We start from the raw sequence: 18,464 nt of genomic DNA, 5'->3' as shown, positions 1-18,464 counted from the left end.
TGTAATTGCAACCCCTTCATGTTCATGAAAATATCAAAATATCTATGTTAAAACTAACAAAAGATACTCTTGCTTTTTCCTACATCCTCTTTGTTCCAGAGGTTTGTCTACAACCACATACCCTTTGCAAATTCTCACCAAAACCTGAGGGATCCAATTATATCCCACCGATGGAGATGCTGTGCTGTTCGCTTCTGTTCTGTTCAACTAGCGTTTTCACACCTAACCAGAGCAAGAAGGAGTGATTTCACCATGAGTCTTGTTTTAAAGTGTGCTTCTCTTAGAGGGATCAGCGCTACTCTTGTCTTGGATCCTCTGATGTATGGCCGCCTTTGGGAGAGCAATTTCCCCTCTAGCTCAATCCTGACATTTGTTAAAGGATACCCCCCAGAGAGCCTGGCTTCCACCCTGCTAATGATTAGTGTTCTGCTGCTACCGGCTGCACAATGTAGGGTTGTAACTGATGGCAACCTCCAAAAGGGGGAGTGGAGGGATACTTCACACTAATGGCCCCAAATAGACAGAATTAATGGAAAAGGTTGAAGTGGGAAGAAGGAAAAGGGTTTTAAGAATACATTGCAATCCGCCCACCCCCTCACCATTACCACCACCCATTATTGGAAGCGTGGGGCAGGCAACACTTTACATTCAGCGACGCTAGAAGCTATCTATTCATTTGTTAGGCAGGGCTGGTACAGTGTGATTGCAGTGTAGCATTGTTCCTTAGTTCTGTAACAGTTATGGTCTAGCATATTTATATAACTAGCATGTTGGAGAGAGAGAGAGAGAAGAGGGGGAGAGAGAGAGAGAGAGGAGAGAGAGAGAGAGAGAGAGAGAGAGAGAGAGAGAGAGAGAGAGAGAGAGAGAGAGAGAGAGAGAGAGAGAAAGGGACAAAATATATAATTACTTGACACATTGAAGGATACCTGACCACTATGACTGACCCAAAAATAAGGAAAGCTTTGACTATGTACAGACTCAGTGAGCATAGCCTTGCCATTTAGAAAGGCTGCAGTAGGCAGACCTGGCTCTCAAGAGAAGACAGGCAACAGTATGTGCTCACTGCCCACAAAATAAAGTGGAAACTGAGCTTCACTTCCTAACCTCCTGCCAAATATATGACCTTATTAGAGCCACATATTTCCCTCAGATTACACAGACCCACAAAGAATTTGAAAACAATTCCAATTTTGATACTCTCCCATATCTATTGGGTGAAATACCACAGTGTGCAATCACAGCAGCAAGATTTGTGACCAGGAAAAGGGCAACCAGTGAAGAACAAACACCATTGTAAATACAACCCATATTTATGTTGATTTATTTTCCCTTTTTTAACTTTAACTATTTGCACATCATTGCAACACTGTATATAGACATAATATACTGTAACATGTGAAATGTCATATTCAATGTAAACATGTTTCCAGTGCCAATATAGCCCCTTGAATTGAATTGAGAGAAAGAGTGCGAGAGAGAGAGCGAGAGAGAGAGAGAGAGATGTGCAGAGAGAATATATTATTGCAGAGAGAGAGAGAGACGGAGAGAGAGGGACGGAGAACATATATTATTGCAGGGAAATGTAATATTTGTATTGAGCAAGAAACTGAAACAGTACAGATTACGGTATATATACTGAATATTCTATATTTATATATTATCTATGGACTAAGACCATTTTCCCCTACAGATAGCTCTTGAAATTAAAGGTTAACACTTTTCTACAACCAAGAGAATGAATGATGTGGAGTTTCTGCTTGTATCTGAACCAAAACAGTATGCTTTGACAGTTTAACTTAGTGATCAGGCAGATGGCGCCGATAGAGATGGCAGCTTCGCTTCGAGTCTGGAGGAAACTGTGCAGTATTTTGTTTTTATATGTATTATTTCTTACAATGTTAGCCCAGAAAACCTTAAGTGTTGTTACATACAGCCGGAAATAAGTATTGGATATCAGAGAGACATCAACTTACCAGCACAACCAGCACTACGACCAGGAATACGACTTTCCCAAGCGGATCCTTTGTCTACACCTCCCAGGGCATTTGAACTGATTCCAGAGGCCGACCCAAAACAACGCCGTTGGAGGAGAGGGTGCCGAGCGGTCTTCTAGTGAGGCTTTGGATGCGCGCACACCAAGCACCGCTTCTGAGTATACTACTTGCTAATGTCCAGTCCCTAGTTAACAAAGTCGACGAAATTAGGGCAAGAGTTGCTTTCCAAAGAGATTTCCGGGATTGTAACATACTCTGTTTCACAGAGACATGGCTAGCTGGGGACATGATGTCGGAGTTCTTACAGCCAACGGTCTTTTCAGTGCATCGCACCAACAGGAACAAACATCTCTCTGGTAAGAACAAGGGCGGGGGTGTATGTTTCATGATGAACGACTCATGGTGTAATTGTAACAACATACAAGAAGTCCTTTTGTCTACCGGAATTCCTCACAATCAAATGCCGACCGTATTATCTCCCAAGAGAACTCTCCTCGGTTATCATCACAGTCGTCTACATCCCCCCACAAGCGGATACCAAGAAACTGAAACAGGAAGTGCCTGTGCTTAGGTCTACCAACACTGGTCTGACCAATTGGATTCCACACTTCAAGATTGCTTTGATCACATGGACTGGGATATTTTCCCAGTACTCGCTCACCGCTGACTTAGTGAGCGAGTTTATAAGGAAGTGTATAAGATATGTTGTACCCACTCTGACTATTAAAACCTTCCCTAACCAGAAACCGTGGCTTGAAGGCAGCATTCGCGCAAAACCGAAAGCACGTACCACCGCGTTTAATCATGGCAAGGCTGGAACTGGAAACATGGCCGAATACAAACATTGTAGTTATTCCCTCTGTAAGGCAATCAAACAAACAAGTGTCAGTATAGAGACAAAGTGGAGTCACATTTCAACGGCTCAGACAGGATAAGTATGTGGCAGGATCTACAGACAATCATGGATTACAAAAGGAAAACCAGCCCTGTTGCAGACATCGACGTCTTACTCCCAGACAAATTAAACATCTTCTTTGCGCACTTTGAAGACAATACAGTGCCACGAAACGGCCCGCTACCAAAGACTGCAGGCTCTCCTTCTCTGTGGCCGATGTGAGTAAAACATTTAAATGTGTTAACCCTCGCAAGGCTGCCGGCCCAGAAGGGCATCCCCAGCCGCGTCCTCAAAGCATGCGCAGACCAGCTGGCTGGTGTGTTTACGGACATATTCAATCAATCCCAGTCTGCTGTCCCCACATGCTTCACGATGGCCACCATTGTTCCTGTTCCCAAGAAAGCTAAGGTTACTGAACTAAATTACTATCGCCCCATAGCACTCACTTCTGTCATCATGAAGTGCTTTGAGAGACTAGTCAAGAATCATATCACCTCCACCCTACTAGTCACCCTAGACCCACTCCAATTTGCTTACCGTCCCAATAGGTGCACAGACTATGCAATCGCCATCACACTGCACACTGAATACCTATGTAAGAATGCTGTTCATTGCCTACAGCTCAGCATTCAACACCATAGTACCCTCCAAACTCATCATTAAGCTTGAGAGCCTGGGTCTCGACCCCGCCTGTGCAGCTGGGTCCTGGACTTCCTGACGGGCTGCCCCCAGGGGGTGAATGTAGGAAACAACATCTCCACTCCTCTGATCCTCAACACTGGGGCCCCACAAGGGTGAGTTCTCAGCCCTCTCCTGTACGCCCTGTTCGCCCATGACTGCATAGCCATGCACGCCTCCAACTCAATCATCAAGTTTGCTGACGACACTACAGTGGTAAGCTTGATCACCAACAACGACGAGACAGCCTACAGGGAGGAGGCGAGAGACAGGGAAGGGTAGTCAGGTAGCTCCAGAACCCTACAGAGACAGGGAAGGGTAGTCAGGTAGCTCCAGAACCCTACAGAGACAGAGAAGGGTAGTCAGGTAGCTCCAGAACCCTACAGAGACAGGGAAGGGCAGTCAGGTAGCTCCAGAACCCTACAGAGACAGAGAAGGGTAGGCAGGTAGCTCCAGAACCCTACAGAGACAGGGAAGGGTAGTCAGGTAGCTCCAGAACCCTACAGAGACAGCGATTGAGAGGCAGTTAGCTCCAGAAGGTTGTGTAGGTAGGTGGCTCCATCCAGGTCCAGCTACATCTCTAGCCAGTCCCTGAGGATAACCTTCAATACAGTACCTACTCTGTGTGTGTGCGTCTGTATCTGTGAATGTCTGTAGTCATCTCAAAGCAGAAATTACAATCAGATAAATCCATAACTGGTTACATGAATGGTAATGTGTGATAAGAATTTTCTGTTTGAATCTCACCAAGCAATTCATTATTAATAGTCTGCCTCGCAGTCAATACCAATGGATTTAGGAAACTCTGAATACATATTGTGTTTTGCCTATCATTGGTCAATGTTGAGTCCACTGTGGTACTACTATGAGTTCTCATCAAAGCAAAGTACTGCTCAGTTTCTCTCTTTCGGTTATCAGAACCATGGTCACCCTCTTGCCAAAACGCTGTTCACAGACTTTTTGTACCCTTTTCATGCCTGCCTCATGTTGGGACTAATCATTTTCGGGAATGACTGTGTTTTCTTTTTCATGTCGTGATTAAACAAAATATTCAATGCATATTTCATAAAGAAAAAGGTAATTAACATAATGAGATTTTCCACGAGCAGAGCTCAGCTCTTGCTCCCGCCAGGGAAACATTTAGTGGATCGAGGCTCTAGTTTGAGTTCGTTTTGGTGTCACGATTTGGTCTCAGTCCTCTCGCTCTCTTCGAATGGGGACGGTGTCGTGGTTTGGCTCATTAGTCATGAATTGAGACGGCACCACATTATCACTGCATGATGGAGAGTCATTTCACACAGTCACCAGACAATAGGCTTTAATCTGTCAATTGAGAACAATTGACTCCCAAATGTCATCCATTTTGCTCCAAAGATGTTACTTTTCACTAAGACTGTGTATGGTACATCAATGACCTTTTTCAGTCCTGCTTTTGTCTCACCAAGATGCAGTTGCAAAGCGATATGGACCATGCCAAACTGTTGCAACACTGGGTAGAAAGACACAGGTATCCCCCCAAATAGATTTAGTGAAGGCTGTTTGTACCTGATGATAAATGAACACATTCAACTGCTGTTCTTTAATGAGCAAGCAGACTAGACTGGCAACACATACAGGAAACACCACACAGTGTACCTACACCTCTGACTACTACCTACTCTACAGCTGCCGTGTTGTTTTGTGCCAGAATTCATTCCCCTATAAGAGTTTCTCCCTGGCCGTTTTCAGACTCAGACTGAAAACAGAGTGTTCATACTCTTACTACTCTTAAAAAAAGTATCTTAGATATGAGGACTTTCCAATGCCACTTTGAAGAGGGTGCCCAATTAAGCACTAATGATCATGGGATGGCCCTAAGTGCAGATCTTTTGTTACTTCTCGCTAGGCCTAATTGGGGCTGGTGTATTCCAATGGGGGTCGAAACAGACTGGAAACCAGTATCTTCACAATGGTGAATCATCTGTGACCTCTCATAGCTACGATTTTATCATCGCTGCAGTATCAAACAAGTGTTCATTAAATATGCATATCTACAGTAGAACATGGGGGGAGATAATTGCTGATCAGAAAAAGATTTTACTTGTCTCATAGGAAATATGTTACATAAGAAACCTTCCATTAATGATCCGTTTGAATGAATTCAGGTCTAAGGGAAGACCCAACTAGTTTTGTCATTGTACTAGATTGCTTTTGTCCCTTCTTATAACTGTTATATGTACCGTGCATGTGTTCATGTGCTGTTTAATGTACAGCTTGTAACGGTGTTCTTCTATCTCCTCCTCTGATGAAGAGGTAGAACAAGGATCGGACCAAAATGCAGCGTGATGATGATTCATGATAGATTTTAATGAAGGAAAAAACAATACAAGCGGAAACTACAAAATAATGAAAAGTGAAAAACCGAAACAGCCCTATCTGGTGCAAACACAGAGACAGGAACAATCACCCACGAAAACACTCACAGAATATGGCTGCCTAAATATGGCTCCCAATCAGAGACAACGATAATCACCTGACTCTGATTGAGAACCGCCTCAGGCAGCCATAGACTAATTAGACACCCCACAAAACCCCAAGACAAAAAACACACCACAATAACCCATGTCACACCCTGGCCTGACCAAATAAATAAAGAAAACACAAAATACTAAGACCAAGGCGTGACAGAACCCCCCCCCTAAGGTGCGGACTCCCGGACGCACCTCAAAACCATAGGGAGGGTCTGGGTGGGCGTCTGTCCATGGTGGCGGCTCCGGCTCGGGACATGGACCCCACTCCATTAATGTCATAGTTCCTCCCCCTCGCGTCCTGGGATAATCCACCCTCGCCGCCGACCATGGCCTAATAGTCCTCACCCAGAACCCCACTGGACTGAGGGGCAGCTCGTGACTGAGGGGCAGCTCGGGACTGAGGGGCAGCTCGGGACTGAGGCAGCTCGGGACTGAGGGGTAGCTCGGAACTGAGGGGTAGCTCGGGACTGAGGGGTAGCTCGGGACTGAGGGGTAGCTCGGGACTGAGGGGAAGCTCGGGACTGAGGGAAAGCCCGGCACTGAGGGAAAGCCCAGCACTGAGAGGAAGCTCAGCACTCAGTCCCGAGCTACCCTCAGTCCCGAGCTACCCCTCAGTCCCGAGCTACCCTCAGTCCCGAGCTGCCTCAGTCCCGAGCTGCCCCTCAGTCCCGAGCTGCCCCTCAGTCCCGAGCTGCCCCTCAGTCACGAGCTGCCCCTCAGTCCAGTGGGGTTCTGGGTGAGGACTATTAGGCCATGGTCGGCGGCGAGGGTGGATTATCCCAGGACGCGAGGGGGAGGAACTATGACATTAATGGAGTGGGGTCCACGTCCCGAGCCGGAGCCGCCACCATTGACAGACGCCCACCCAGACCCTCCTTATGGTTTTGAGGTGCGTCCGGGAGTCCGCACCTTAGGGGGGGGGTTCTGTCACGCCTTGGTCTTAGTATTTTGTGTTTTCTTTATTTATTTGGTCAGGCCAGGGTGTGACATGGGTTATTGTGGTGTGTTTTTTGTCTTGGGGTTTTGTGGGGTGTCTAATTAGTCTATGGCTGCCTGAGGCGGTTCTCAATCAGAGTCAGGTGATTATCATTGTCTCTGATTGGGAGCCATATTTAGGCAGACATATTCTGTGAGTGTTTTCGTGGGTGATTGTTCCTGTCTCTGTGTTTGCACCAGATAGGGCTGTTTCGGTTTTTCACTTTTCATTATTTTGTAGTTTCCGCTTGTATTGTTTTTTCCTTCATTAAAATCTATCACGAATCATCATCACGCTGCATTTTGGTCCGATCCTTGTTCTACCTCTTCATCAGAGGAGGAGATAGAAGAACGCCGTAACACAGCTGACCTCTTTAGCCGATGCATTCGCTGCAGAAGACCCTGACCTTTACATTGTGAATAATGAGCATGATTAGTCATTACTTTTGTTAAATATGACATGTGAAGCTATAGAAGCAGATAAAAAGCCGAACACTCTATTGGACAGAGAACATTAGTTGTCAAGAAGAATAACAAGAACAGCTCTTAATTTAACTTAATTTGATAATGAATGGATATTTTTGTAGGGGGTGATACATTTTTTGTTAGGGCAAATCAAGTCTGACGCAAGTGGAAATTGCAAACTTTAGAAGCCTTTTTAAACCTTGAATACACTACAACTTTTCATTTCCTGCTGTGATCAAATTAAGATTCAACATTCAACCCACTTCCTGGGTTCCTACCTCCTCCTTTGTAAAGCCTATTTATGTTGCCTCTGCTTCTTACGGTATACATTGCCACCACCACCACCACCACCACCACCACCAGTTATTTGCCTCTGAGTTAAAGGTTTTGAACAACAATGACAGATAAATACAGATTTCAGCAATGCCATTGGTCGTACCCAAGAGTATGTTTCATTACAGCGCGGATACATAAAAATAAAAAAAGTTGATGGTAAATAGGCTGGGCACTTCACAGAATATTATAGGATATTAGATGTATTCTCTTGGTGCAGTCTGAGAATACACGAAGACTAAACCAAACGTAGCCACTTTAAATGCATCCGGAGCGCATGCAAGTTGGAATCCGGGCGGCTGAAAAACGAGCGTCCTGTCAAACGCAGCTTGGTACGATTAAGTTCATCATGACAGGATAGCACTTCCAGTCACACACTACATATTTCCCCTTGTCCTCCATCTGTTGCTGGCTTGATCCATCTCACTCAACATCGAGGTTGCAGGGAATTCACCAATGGGTTATTTATAGGTATTTTGTTCTGCTGTGAAGAGTCGTCGCAACAATATGACATATGAATCTGACATATGAATCTGACATATGTAAATAGCTGCTAAGATATCCGTGAACAGTACTGAAGCCCTTCCCTACATAACAGGGAATAAACCGGGGTTTGGGGTAAATACCCATCCAACCTGAATCCGTGTTCACACTGTAGCACAGCCAGTCTAGTCACTGACGTGCTTGGTCCATAAGGTAGTGAAGCCGCTAGCTGGGATTAAAAACGGTTGCCAGGGTAAAGTTTTGAAGTAGATGGATGTTTGAGGCTTTTGGAGAAGGGGATATCCTTTAACAGTTTCCCTCTGTCTACTGCGTCAGCTTCCATACGGTGCCTGCACTGTGTTCTCCTCTCACTCTTCAACGCTGTGCTCGGGTTTACGAAGACATTTTCATAAGTATATGGCTCAATGGACAAATGTCAGACGTGTGGAAATGAATTGTAATGTGTGTTTTCTTTTTGTTTTCCAGCCCCTCTGACAGACAAGCCTCCAAAGATCCTGTTCCCCTCAGAAAGCAAACTCAGCATCCTGGAGCTGCAGTTAGGTAAGACACCAGCGGGTTTCTGTTCCCAGACCAGCACTGTCTCTGTGTGCTACTTTAACCAAAGATAGGGTCACTATTAGTACCACAGTAATGTTTTACCTTAGTAGATCATTTTACAAGGGGATATTTGTATTGATTCAAGATGGGTAGGCTTTACACTCAGTTTAGCCTGCTGTGAATAGAAAACCATCCAGTGTGGTTGTTACTGAGATTACTGGGACAACAGAAACTGATACAGAAACTGCTATTTCCATGACATAGACTGACCAGGTGAATCCGGGGTATGGTAATATGTGCCAGGAGCACTGGTTTGAGTGTGTCAGTTTACCGTTTGTATCAAGAATGGTCCAGTACCTAAAGGACATCCAGCCAACTTGACACAACTGTGGGAGGTATTGAAGTCATGTTGTATTCGGTGCATGTGACTAATAAACTTTGATTTGATTTGAGTCAACATGGGCCACTCAGTATAGTCAACTCAGTATATATCACACTACTGGAAATAAACAATGAAATTGCCAGCGATGCTTTATTTGGAAGGCAAAATCAACTTGGACACAGGGAGCACCTGAGAGCTCTGCAGTGATCCAACATGTTTCATTCTGTTTATTATCTTACCTTTATTTAACTAGGCAAGTCAGTTTAGAACAAATTCTTATTTTCAATGACGGCCTAGGAACAGTGGGTTAACTGCCTGTTCAGGGGCAGAACGACAGATTTGTACCTTGTCAGCTCGGGGGTTTCAACTTGCAACCTTCCGGTTACTAGTCCAACGCTCTAACCACTAGGCTACCCTGCCGTCTCTGAATGGCGAAAAGCATCTGATCTGGTTTAACTCAACATACAACATGGACACTGTCTGTGTTTCATCACCTGGATAATATGGGGAATGAACCTTTCTATCATTTAAAATGGGTTGATGTTAGTATTCCTGCTGATGATTGGCCTGGATCGCTACTGGAGTGACTGAGCATGAATGAGGCTCTTTAGTGTGCCTAACCAGCCGCTCATCATAGGGATACATGGGATACTTTCTGCCGCGCTGTGATTGGCCCAGAGCACAAGGAGCTGCGGAGGGAGAGAAAATGGGTCATGATGGAGGTTTCCCTTTGATGTAAATGTGTCACGGTGATGAACACAGGAGGCGGAGGTACAACGTGGCAATCAGGAAAAGAGGTGCGAGTCATTATGTGGTTTATCAGATAAAATGTTTGGGGATGGAGGGTGATTCTACGCAGTCCATTCACTGACAGTGCTTAGGCCAGAAGTTTATATGCTATACTGAGCAACTAAGGCAGCAGTCAAATCACATTACTTCCCTGAAGGTTTCTGCATTTTCTGACTGAGAAAATTCACAGTAAATTCTGTAGACACTGTTGATCTCTGTATCCAAACATGTTTCAACATGGAAGAGATCAGGTTTGGAACTACAGTGTATCTGGATTGGTGGGGGTCCTGTTTTCATGCTCACCCGTGCTTTAATATGGTTTCCCAGTCATCATAATACATGGGGGGGAGCCTGTTTGAAGTTCCAGCTATACAGAATCCTGTCACTTACTCTCATTGTCACGGTAACATGTTCATGTCACCACCTCAGAAAGGGTAGTAAGTGAGGGGGTAGAAAGTGGAGAGAGGGGTTGGAGAGGGAAGGAGAGGGGGAGAGGGGAGTGAGGGGGTGGAGAGGGGAGAGAGGGGGTGGAGAGTGGAGAGAGGGAAGAGGGGAGTGAGGGGGTAGAAAGTGGAGAGAGGGGTTGGAGAGGGGAGAGAGGGGAGTGAGGGGGTGGAGAGGGGAGAGAGGGGGGGGAGAGTGGAGAGAGGGAAGAGAGGGGAGTGAGGGGGTAGAAAGTGGAGAGAGGGGTTGGAGAGGGGAGAGAGGGGAGTGAGGGGGTGGAGAGGGGAGAGAGGGGGTGGAGAGTGGAGAGAGGGAAGAGAGGGGAGAGGGAAGGGTGGGAGAGGGGGTGGAGAGGGTGTAGAGGGGAGGGTGGGAGAGTGGGGAGTGAGAGGGGAGAGAGGGTGTAGAGGGGAGGGGGTGGAGAGGAGAGAGAGAGGGGATGTATAGGGTGTGGAGAGAGAGAAGAGAGATGGGAATGTTTAATATTCATTCCCTCATTAAATATAGAAACATAAATGGCTACAGTTGACAGTTAATTAGGCGAGCACGGGAGAAGGAGGTAGAGAAGAGAGGAGGAGGGAGGGAGAAAGGGAAGAATAGAGAGAGGAGTGAGGGAGAGAGCAGGAGTGAAGGAGGGAAGGAAGGATGATGAGAGATGGAGGAAATGAGAGGAGAGTAATGGGGGGACGGAGAAATGACAGAAGAGACAGCAGGGAGGAAGGGAGGGGGGAGATGGAGAAAGAGGAGAAGGAATGGAGGAGGACAGGAGATGAAAAGAGAGGGAGCCGTAAACTGCAGGCCCAAATTAATCAACACCTATTTTTTCTCTTACCATTTCACAATCGATTCCCTAATAGTTATTTAATTAAAATGTGTTGTATAAATGCTTGCTGTGGCCCTGGGTGGGCAGCATTACTGTGTCTCCTCAAGGCCCACCCAGCAGAACAAATCAGATACCTCATTGTGTCGGTGAGTCTGTTATACCATTAGATGCATTATGTTCACAGTGTTGCATTGTGGGACTATATCCTCCTTGCTAACGCACTCTAGGTGTGTTTTCATGAGAGATTGGTCAGCAGAGGAAATGGTGAACCTGTATTGACCTTTGGCAGCCTAAAGAAGTGATGACATGTTTGCCTGCTAACGTAAATAACATCTCACTCTGTCTAAAAGTAGGCCAAACAAAAACTAATGTGTTTCACCTTGGTCCTGATCTGATGTCTGTATTTTCCCAAGGATGGATGTTTCATAATGCTTTTATCATAATGCTCTTAATGTAGTCAGTGAGTACAACACTGTACAGTACCTTCTATCCAAAGAGAATAGTGGTGACTCCCCATTTAGGAGCGCTCCCCCACCCCCACCCCTTCATAAAAGCAGCACCCTCCCTCCCCTCCCTCACCCCTTCATAAAGAGCGGCACCCTCCCTCCCCCACCCCCACCCCTTCATAAAGAGCAGCACCCTCCCTCCCCCCTCCCCACCCCTTCAAAAAGAGCAGCACCCTCCCTCCCCTCCCCCACCCCTTCATAAAGAGCAGCACCCTCCCCACCCCTTCATAAAGAGGAGCACCCTCCCACTCCCCCACCCCTTCATAAAGAGGCACACCCTCCCACTCCCCCCACCACCACCCCTTCATAAAGAGGCGCACCCTCCCACTCCCCCACCACCACCCCTTCATAAAGAGGCGCACCCTCCCACTCCCCCACCACCACCCCTTCATAAAGAGGCACACCCTCCCACTCCCCCACCACCACCCCTTCATAAAGAGGCGCACCCTCCCACTCCCCCACCACCACCCCTTCATAAAGAGGCGCACCCTCCCACTCCACCACCCTACCCCTTCATAAAAGAGGAGCATCCTCCCACTCCACCACCCTACCCCTTCATAAATGCAGCACCCCCCTTTTATAAAACGCAGCACCCTCCCTCCCCTCCCCCACCCCTTCATAAAGAGCAGCACCCTTCTCCTCCTCCCCTCCCCCACCCCTTCATAAAGAGCAGCACCCCCCCATCCCTTCGTAAAGAGCAGCACCCTCCCACCCCCCCCCCCACCCCTTCATAAAGAGCAGCACCCTCCCTCCCCCCCCCCCACCACTTCATAAAGAGCAGCAACCTCCCACTCCTCCAACCCTTCATAAAGAGCAGCACCCTCCCTCACCCCTTCATAAAGAGAAGCACCCTCCCTCACCCCTTCATAAAGAGCAGCACCCTCCCCCAACCCTTCATAAAGAGAAGCACCCTCCCTCACCCCTTCATAAAGAGCAGCACTCTCCCCCACCCCTTCATAAAGAGAAGCACCCTCCCTCACCCCTTCATAAAGAGCAGCACCCTCCCTCACCCCTTCATAAAGAGCAGCACCCTCCCCCAACCCTTCATAAAGAGAAGCACCCTCCCTCACCCCTTCATAAAGAGCAGCACTCTCCCCCACCCCTTCATAAAGAGAAGCACCCTCCCTCACCCCTTCATAAAGAGGAGCACCCTCCCACTCCCCCTCCCCCACGCCTTCATAAAGAGGAGCACCCTCCCACTCCCCCTCCCCCACCCCTTCATAAAGAGCAGCACCCTCCCCCACCCCTTTATAAAGAGAAGAACCCTCCCTCACCCCTTCATAAAGAGCAGCACCCTCCCCCACCCCTTCATAAAGAGGAGCAACCTCCCAATCCCCCACCCCTTCATAAAGAGCAGCACCCTCCCCCACCCCTTCATAAAGAGGAGCACCCTCCCAATCCCCCACCCCTTCATAAAGAGGAGCACCCTCCCAATCCCCCACCCCTTCATAAAGAGGAGCACCCTCCCACTCCCCCACCCCTTCATAAAGAGGAGCACCCTCCCACTCCCCCACCCCCAACCCTTCATAAAGAGGAGCACCCGCCCACTCCCCCACCCCTTCATAAAGAGGAGCACCTTCCACTCCCCCACCCCTTCATAAAGAGGAGCACCCTCCCACTCCCCCAACCCTTCATAAAGAGGAGCACCCTCCCACTCCCCCACCCCTTCTTAAAGAGGGAAACAGTTATTCCCTCTGCTAAAGTTTGCACAATGCCTCATTGAATGTAACGGTAAACGATTGCCGGTTTTACTGTCCTCCAAACCCAGCAGATGTGATCACTCTTGTGGAAAATAATTAGTCTTGCATTATTACGGTGGCTGGACTGGCGCCCATCAGCACACAAGGGCAATAAGAATCTCATCCTTCACCTCCATCCCCTATCTTCTCCCCCTCCTCTCCTTTTTTACAACCATCCCCTCATCTCTTCCCTCCTTCTCTCCTCCTTCCCCTCCATCCCCCATCTCCTCCCCCTCCTCTTTCACCAACATCCCCCGACTCCTCCCCCTCCTCTCCTCCTTTACCACCATCCCCCATCTCCTCCTCCTCCTCTCCTCCCTTTTCTCCATACCCCATCTCCTCCCCTTCCCTCTCCTCCTTAATCTCCATCCCCCCATGTCCTCCCCCTCCTCTCCTCCTTTATCTCCATCCCCCATCTCCTCCTCCTCTCCTCCTTTTTCTCCATCCCCCATCTCCTCCCCCTCCTCTCCTCCTTAATCTCCATCCCCCATGTCCTCCCCCTCCTCTCCTCCTTAATCTCCATCCCCCATCTCCTCCTCCTCTACTCCTTTTTCTCCATACCCCATCTCCTCCCCCTCATCTCCTCCTTAATCTCCATCCCCCCATGTCCTCCCCCTCCTCTCCTTCTTCATCACCTTATCCCCCATCTCCTCCCCCTCTCTCCTCCTTCACCACCATCACCTCATCTCCTCCCCCTTCTCTCCTCCTCCACATTGCCCCCATCCCCCTCCTCTCTTCCTTCCCTACCATCCCCCATCTTTCCCCTATCTTCTCTCCTCCTGCCCCATCACCCTCATCTCCTACCCCCTTCTCTCTGCTCCCTCAGTGTAAGATAGGACGGTCTCCTCAGAGCTAACAATGCATCCTCTGCTGGGTCAGTGACAGAGAGAGAAGTTAGCTTGCCTCACACACACACACACACACACACACACACACACACACACACACACACACACACACACACACACACACACACACACACACACACACACACACACACACACACACGCACACACGCACACACACACACACACACACACACACAGCTGGTCATTTCTAAATGATGTTGGTCCTTTGTGGAGCTGACTGGGTGGGTGACATCCTCTGGCCTCATTGTCCTCTACCAGGTTGACATTTCATCTGAGTCTAATGGAATTGAGGCCTGTGTCAGTCAGACCAGAACAAACAGCGACCACTCAACCAGGCCAGCTGTGTTGCCTGTGTGTTGGTCTCCCAAATGGCACCCTATTCCTATTGTAGTGCACTACTTTAGACCAGAGCCACTCCACTCTCTCTAAGCACTGGTCAAAAGGAGTCCACTGTAGAAGGACTAGGGTGTCATTTGGGAGACCAACACACAGGCAACACAGCTGGCCTGGTTGAGTGGTCGCTGTTTGTTCTGGTCTGACTGACACAGGCCTCAATTCCATCAAAAAGGAGAAAAAGGAGGAGAGGAAGGGGAGGAGATGGGGTGTCATTTGGCCTAGCAAAATGTAATTGAAAAGACGGCTATGCCCGACAGTCTACGTTCAGTTTTGAAAGTTGAAAATACATATTTTTCATGTCATTTAGGTTTGGATGGAACTTCACTGATTTATTTTTACAATTATATTGTGTACAAACAATGGAGTAAACAGTCTTATATTTTGGGTTGGACGTTGCATCCTATTCTTACTCTTTAAATCAATGGCATCAACATCCTGCAAAACCAATTAACCCAATCAACCGACCAATCAACCGGATCTTGCAAAACAAATGAACAAATATATGCAAAAGCAACACATATCTAGGTCCATGTTAGTATGAAAAACAGTATAAATTCAGTATGTATCTTCCACTATGTCAAAAGTGTGCATATGGTATGTACGTTTATTATCACTTGGCATTAGGTTTGGATGCAGGAAAGTCACATTGTGCATTACGTTCACATCTGCCATGATGGGCATTGAATTTAACGTCGTCTCAACGCAAATCAGGCATAAGCAATGTAAAGGGATGGGGTCATTTGGGGGCGTGGCTTTCTGATATTTATTCATTTATATTTTTGGGCCTCACACACGCTACGCTGCTGTCTAGGTGGACCTGCATCCCTCCCAGCATGCATTACAGCAGCTCTGACAGGGGGAAGGACATGAGGGTCGTGATCATTAGGCAACAAACAGAAGAAAATGGCGGGACTACACATCAACCAAATGTATTTATAAAACCATTTTTACATCAGCCGATGTCACAAAGTGCTGTACAGAAACCCAGCCTAAAACCCCAAACAGCAAACAATGCAGATGTAGAAGCACTGTGGCTATGAAAAACTCTCTAGAAAGGCAGGAACCTAGGAAGAAACCTAGAGAGGAATCAGGCTCTGAGGGGTGGCCAGTCCTCTTCTGGCTATGCCGGGTGGAGATTATAACAGATGACCAGCAGGGTCAAATAATAATAATCACAGTGGTTGTAGAGGGTGCAAGAGGTCAGCACCTCAGGAGTAAATGTCAGTTGGCTTTTCATAACCGATCATTCAGAGTTAGAGACAGCAGGTGCGGTAGAGAGAGAGAGTCTAAAACAGCAGGTCCGGGACAATGTAGCACGTTGGTGAACAGGTCAGTGTTCCATAGCCACAGGCAGAACAGTTTAAACTGGAGCAGCAGCATGACCAGGTGGACTGGGGACAGCAAGGAGTCATCAGGCCAGGTAGTCCTGAGGCATGGTCCTAGGGCTCAGGTCCTCCGGGAGAAGAGAAGGAGAAAGACTTCAATTAAATTGCGCAACAGCTTTTTCTAACATTTTTGAGGGGAATGGGAGATTTGATATAGACCGATAGTTTTTCATATTTTCTGTGTCGTTTGGCTTTTTCAAGAGAGGCTTTATTGCTGACACTTTTAGTGAGTTTGGTACACATCCAGTGGATAGGAGCTGTTTATCATGTTCAACATAGGAGGGCCAAGCACAGGAAGCAGCTCTTTCAGTAGTTTAGTTAGAATAGGGTCCAGTATGCAGTTTGAAGGTTTAGAGGCCATTACTATTTTCATCAATGTGTCAAGAGATATAGTATTTAACAACTTGAATGTCTGGTTTGGAGAAATACTCAGATTTAAAGAGGAGCCCGTAATTTGTCCGTAATTTGCTTTCTAATGATCATGATCTTTCCGTCAAAGAAGTTCATTAATTTTTCACTGCTGAAATGAAAGCCATCCTCTCTTGGTGAATGCTGCTTTTTAATTAGCTTTGAGACAGGATCAAAAATACATTTTGGATTGTTCTTATTCTCCTTAATTAAGTTGGTAAATAGGATGATCGATCAGCAGTGAGGGCTCCTCACGGTACTGACGTTCCAATTTTCTGGAAGCTTGCTTCAGGGCTCGTGTATTTTCTGTACACCAGGGAGATAGTTTCTTATGACTATTTTTTTAGGGGTGTGACTGCACCTAGGGTATTACGCAAGGTTCAATTTAGTTCCTCAGTTAGGTGGTTAACCGATTGTTGCCTTCTGACATCCTTGGGTACAAAACGCACATTGTCGTTTTCAGTAGAAAAATGTTTTCCATTTCTCAAATGAACACAACCCAGAGGCTGAGAGGTCAGAAAGTAATGTGAACAGCTGTGATGGTGTGACGTGATACTGTGCCGTAGTATTGGGGGTGTTACCTGAGCTGTATAAGTAGTGGTCAGGTAGCCCAGAATAATCCTCACCTGTATAAGTAGTGGTCTCTCCCTGTCTAGAGCCAGGTAGCCCAGAATAATCCTCACCTGTATAAGTAGTGGTCTCTCCTGTCTAGAGCCAGGTAGCCCAGAATAATCCTCACCTGTATAAGTAGTGGTCTCTCCTGTCCTGAGCCAGGTAGCCCAGAATAATCCTCACCTGTATAAGTAGTGGTCTCTCCTGTATAGAGCCAGGTAGCCCAGAATAATCCTCACCTGTATAAGTAGTGGTCTCTCCCTGTCTAGAGCCAGGTAGCCCAGAATAATCCTCACCTGTATAAGTAGTGGTCTCTCCCTATATAGAGCCAGGTAGCCCAGAATAATCCTCACCTGTATAAGTAGTGGTCTCTCCCTGTCCTGAGCCAGGTAGCCCAGAATAATCCTCACCTGTATAAGTAGTGGTCTCTCCCTGTATAGAGCCAGGTAGCCCAGAATAATCCTCACCTGTATAAGTAGTGGTCTCTCCCTGTATAGAGCCAGGTAGCCCAGAATAATCCTCACCTGTATAAGTAGTGGTCTCTCCCTGTCCTGAGCCAGGTAGCCCAGAATAATCCTCACCTGTATAAGTAGTGGTCTCTCCCTGTCCTGAGCCAGGTAGCCCAGAATAATCCTCACCTGTATAAGTAGTGGTCTCTCCCTGTCTAGAGCCAGGTAGCCCAGAATAATCCTCACCTGTATAAATAGTGGTCTCTCCCTGTCTGGAGGCAGGTAGCCCAGAATAGTCCTCACCTGTATAAGTAGTGGTCTCTCCCTGTCCTGAGCCAGGTAGCCCAGAATAATCCTCACCTGTATAAGTAGTGGTCTCTCCCTGTCCTGAGCCAGGTAGCCCAGAATAATCCTCACCTGTATAAATAGTGGTCTCTCCCTGTCTGGAGCCAGGTAGCCCAGAATAATCCTCACCTGTATAAGTAGTGGTCTCTCCCTGTCCTGAGCCAGGTAGCCCAGAATAATCCTCACCTGTATAAGTAGTGATCTCTCCCTGTCCTGAGCCAGGTATCCCAGAATAATCCTCACTCTGCCACACCATGTCTGAGCGCGTGCAGGTGGAGTACACACCCTCTGCCACACCATGTCTGAGCGCGTGCAGGAGGAGAACACATCCTCTGCCATACCATGTCTAAGGGCGTGCAGGAGGAGAACACACCCTCTGCCATACCATGTCTAAGGGTGTGCAGGAGGAGAACACACCCTCTGCCA

General features: G+C 47.4%; 1 protein-coding gene across 5 annotated transcripts in view; it reads left to right on the top strand.

The window, feature by feature from the left end:
- LOC118374172 (interleukin-1 receptor accessory protein-like 1) overlaps window positions 1-18,464 on the top strand; it is a 433,725-nt gene that overhangs the window by 245,466 nt on the left and 169,795 nt on the right. For all 5 annotated transcript variants that reach the window (XM_052499785.1, XM_052499788.1, XM_052499786.1 and 2 more), the window contains exon 6: window positions 8,820-8,894. In XM_052499785.1, the coding sequence (XP_052355745.1) occupies window positions 8,820-8,894 (75 nt within the window). The remainder of the gene's footprint in view (window positions 1-8,819; window positions 8,895-18,464) is intronic.

The sequence above is a fragment of the Oncorhynchus keta genome, chromosome 37 (assembly GCF_023373465.1).
Source record: "Oncorhynchus keta strain PuntledgeMale-10-30-2019 chromosome 37, Oket_V2, whole genome shotgun sequence".
NCBI lineage: Eukaryota > Metazoa > Chordata > Actinopteri > Salmoniformes > Salmonidae > Oncorhynchus > Oncorhynchus keta.
Note: the sequence above shows the minus strand (reverse complement) of the source record. Positions and strands in the feature narration are given on the sequence as shown.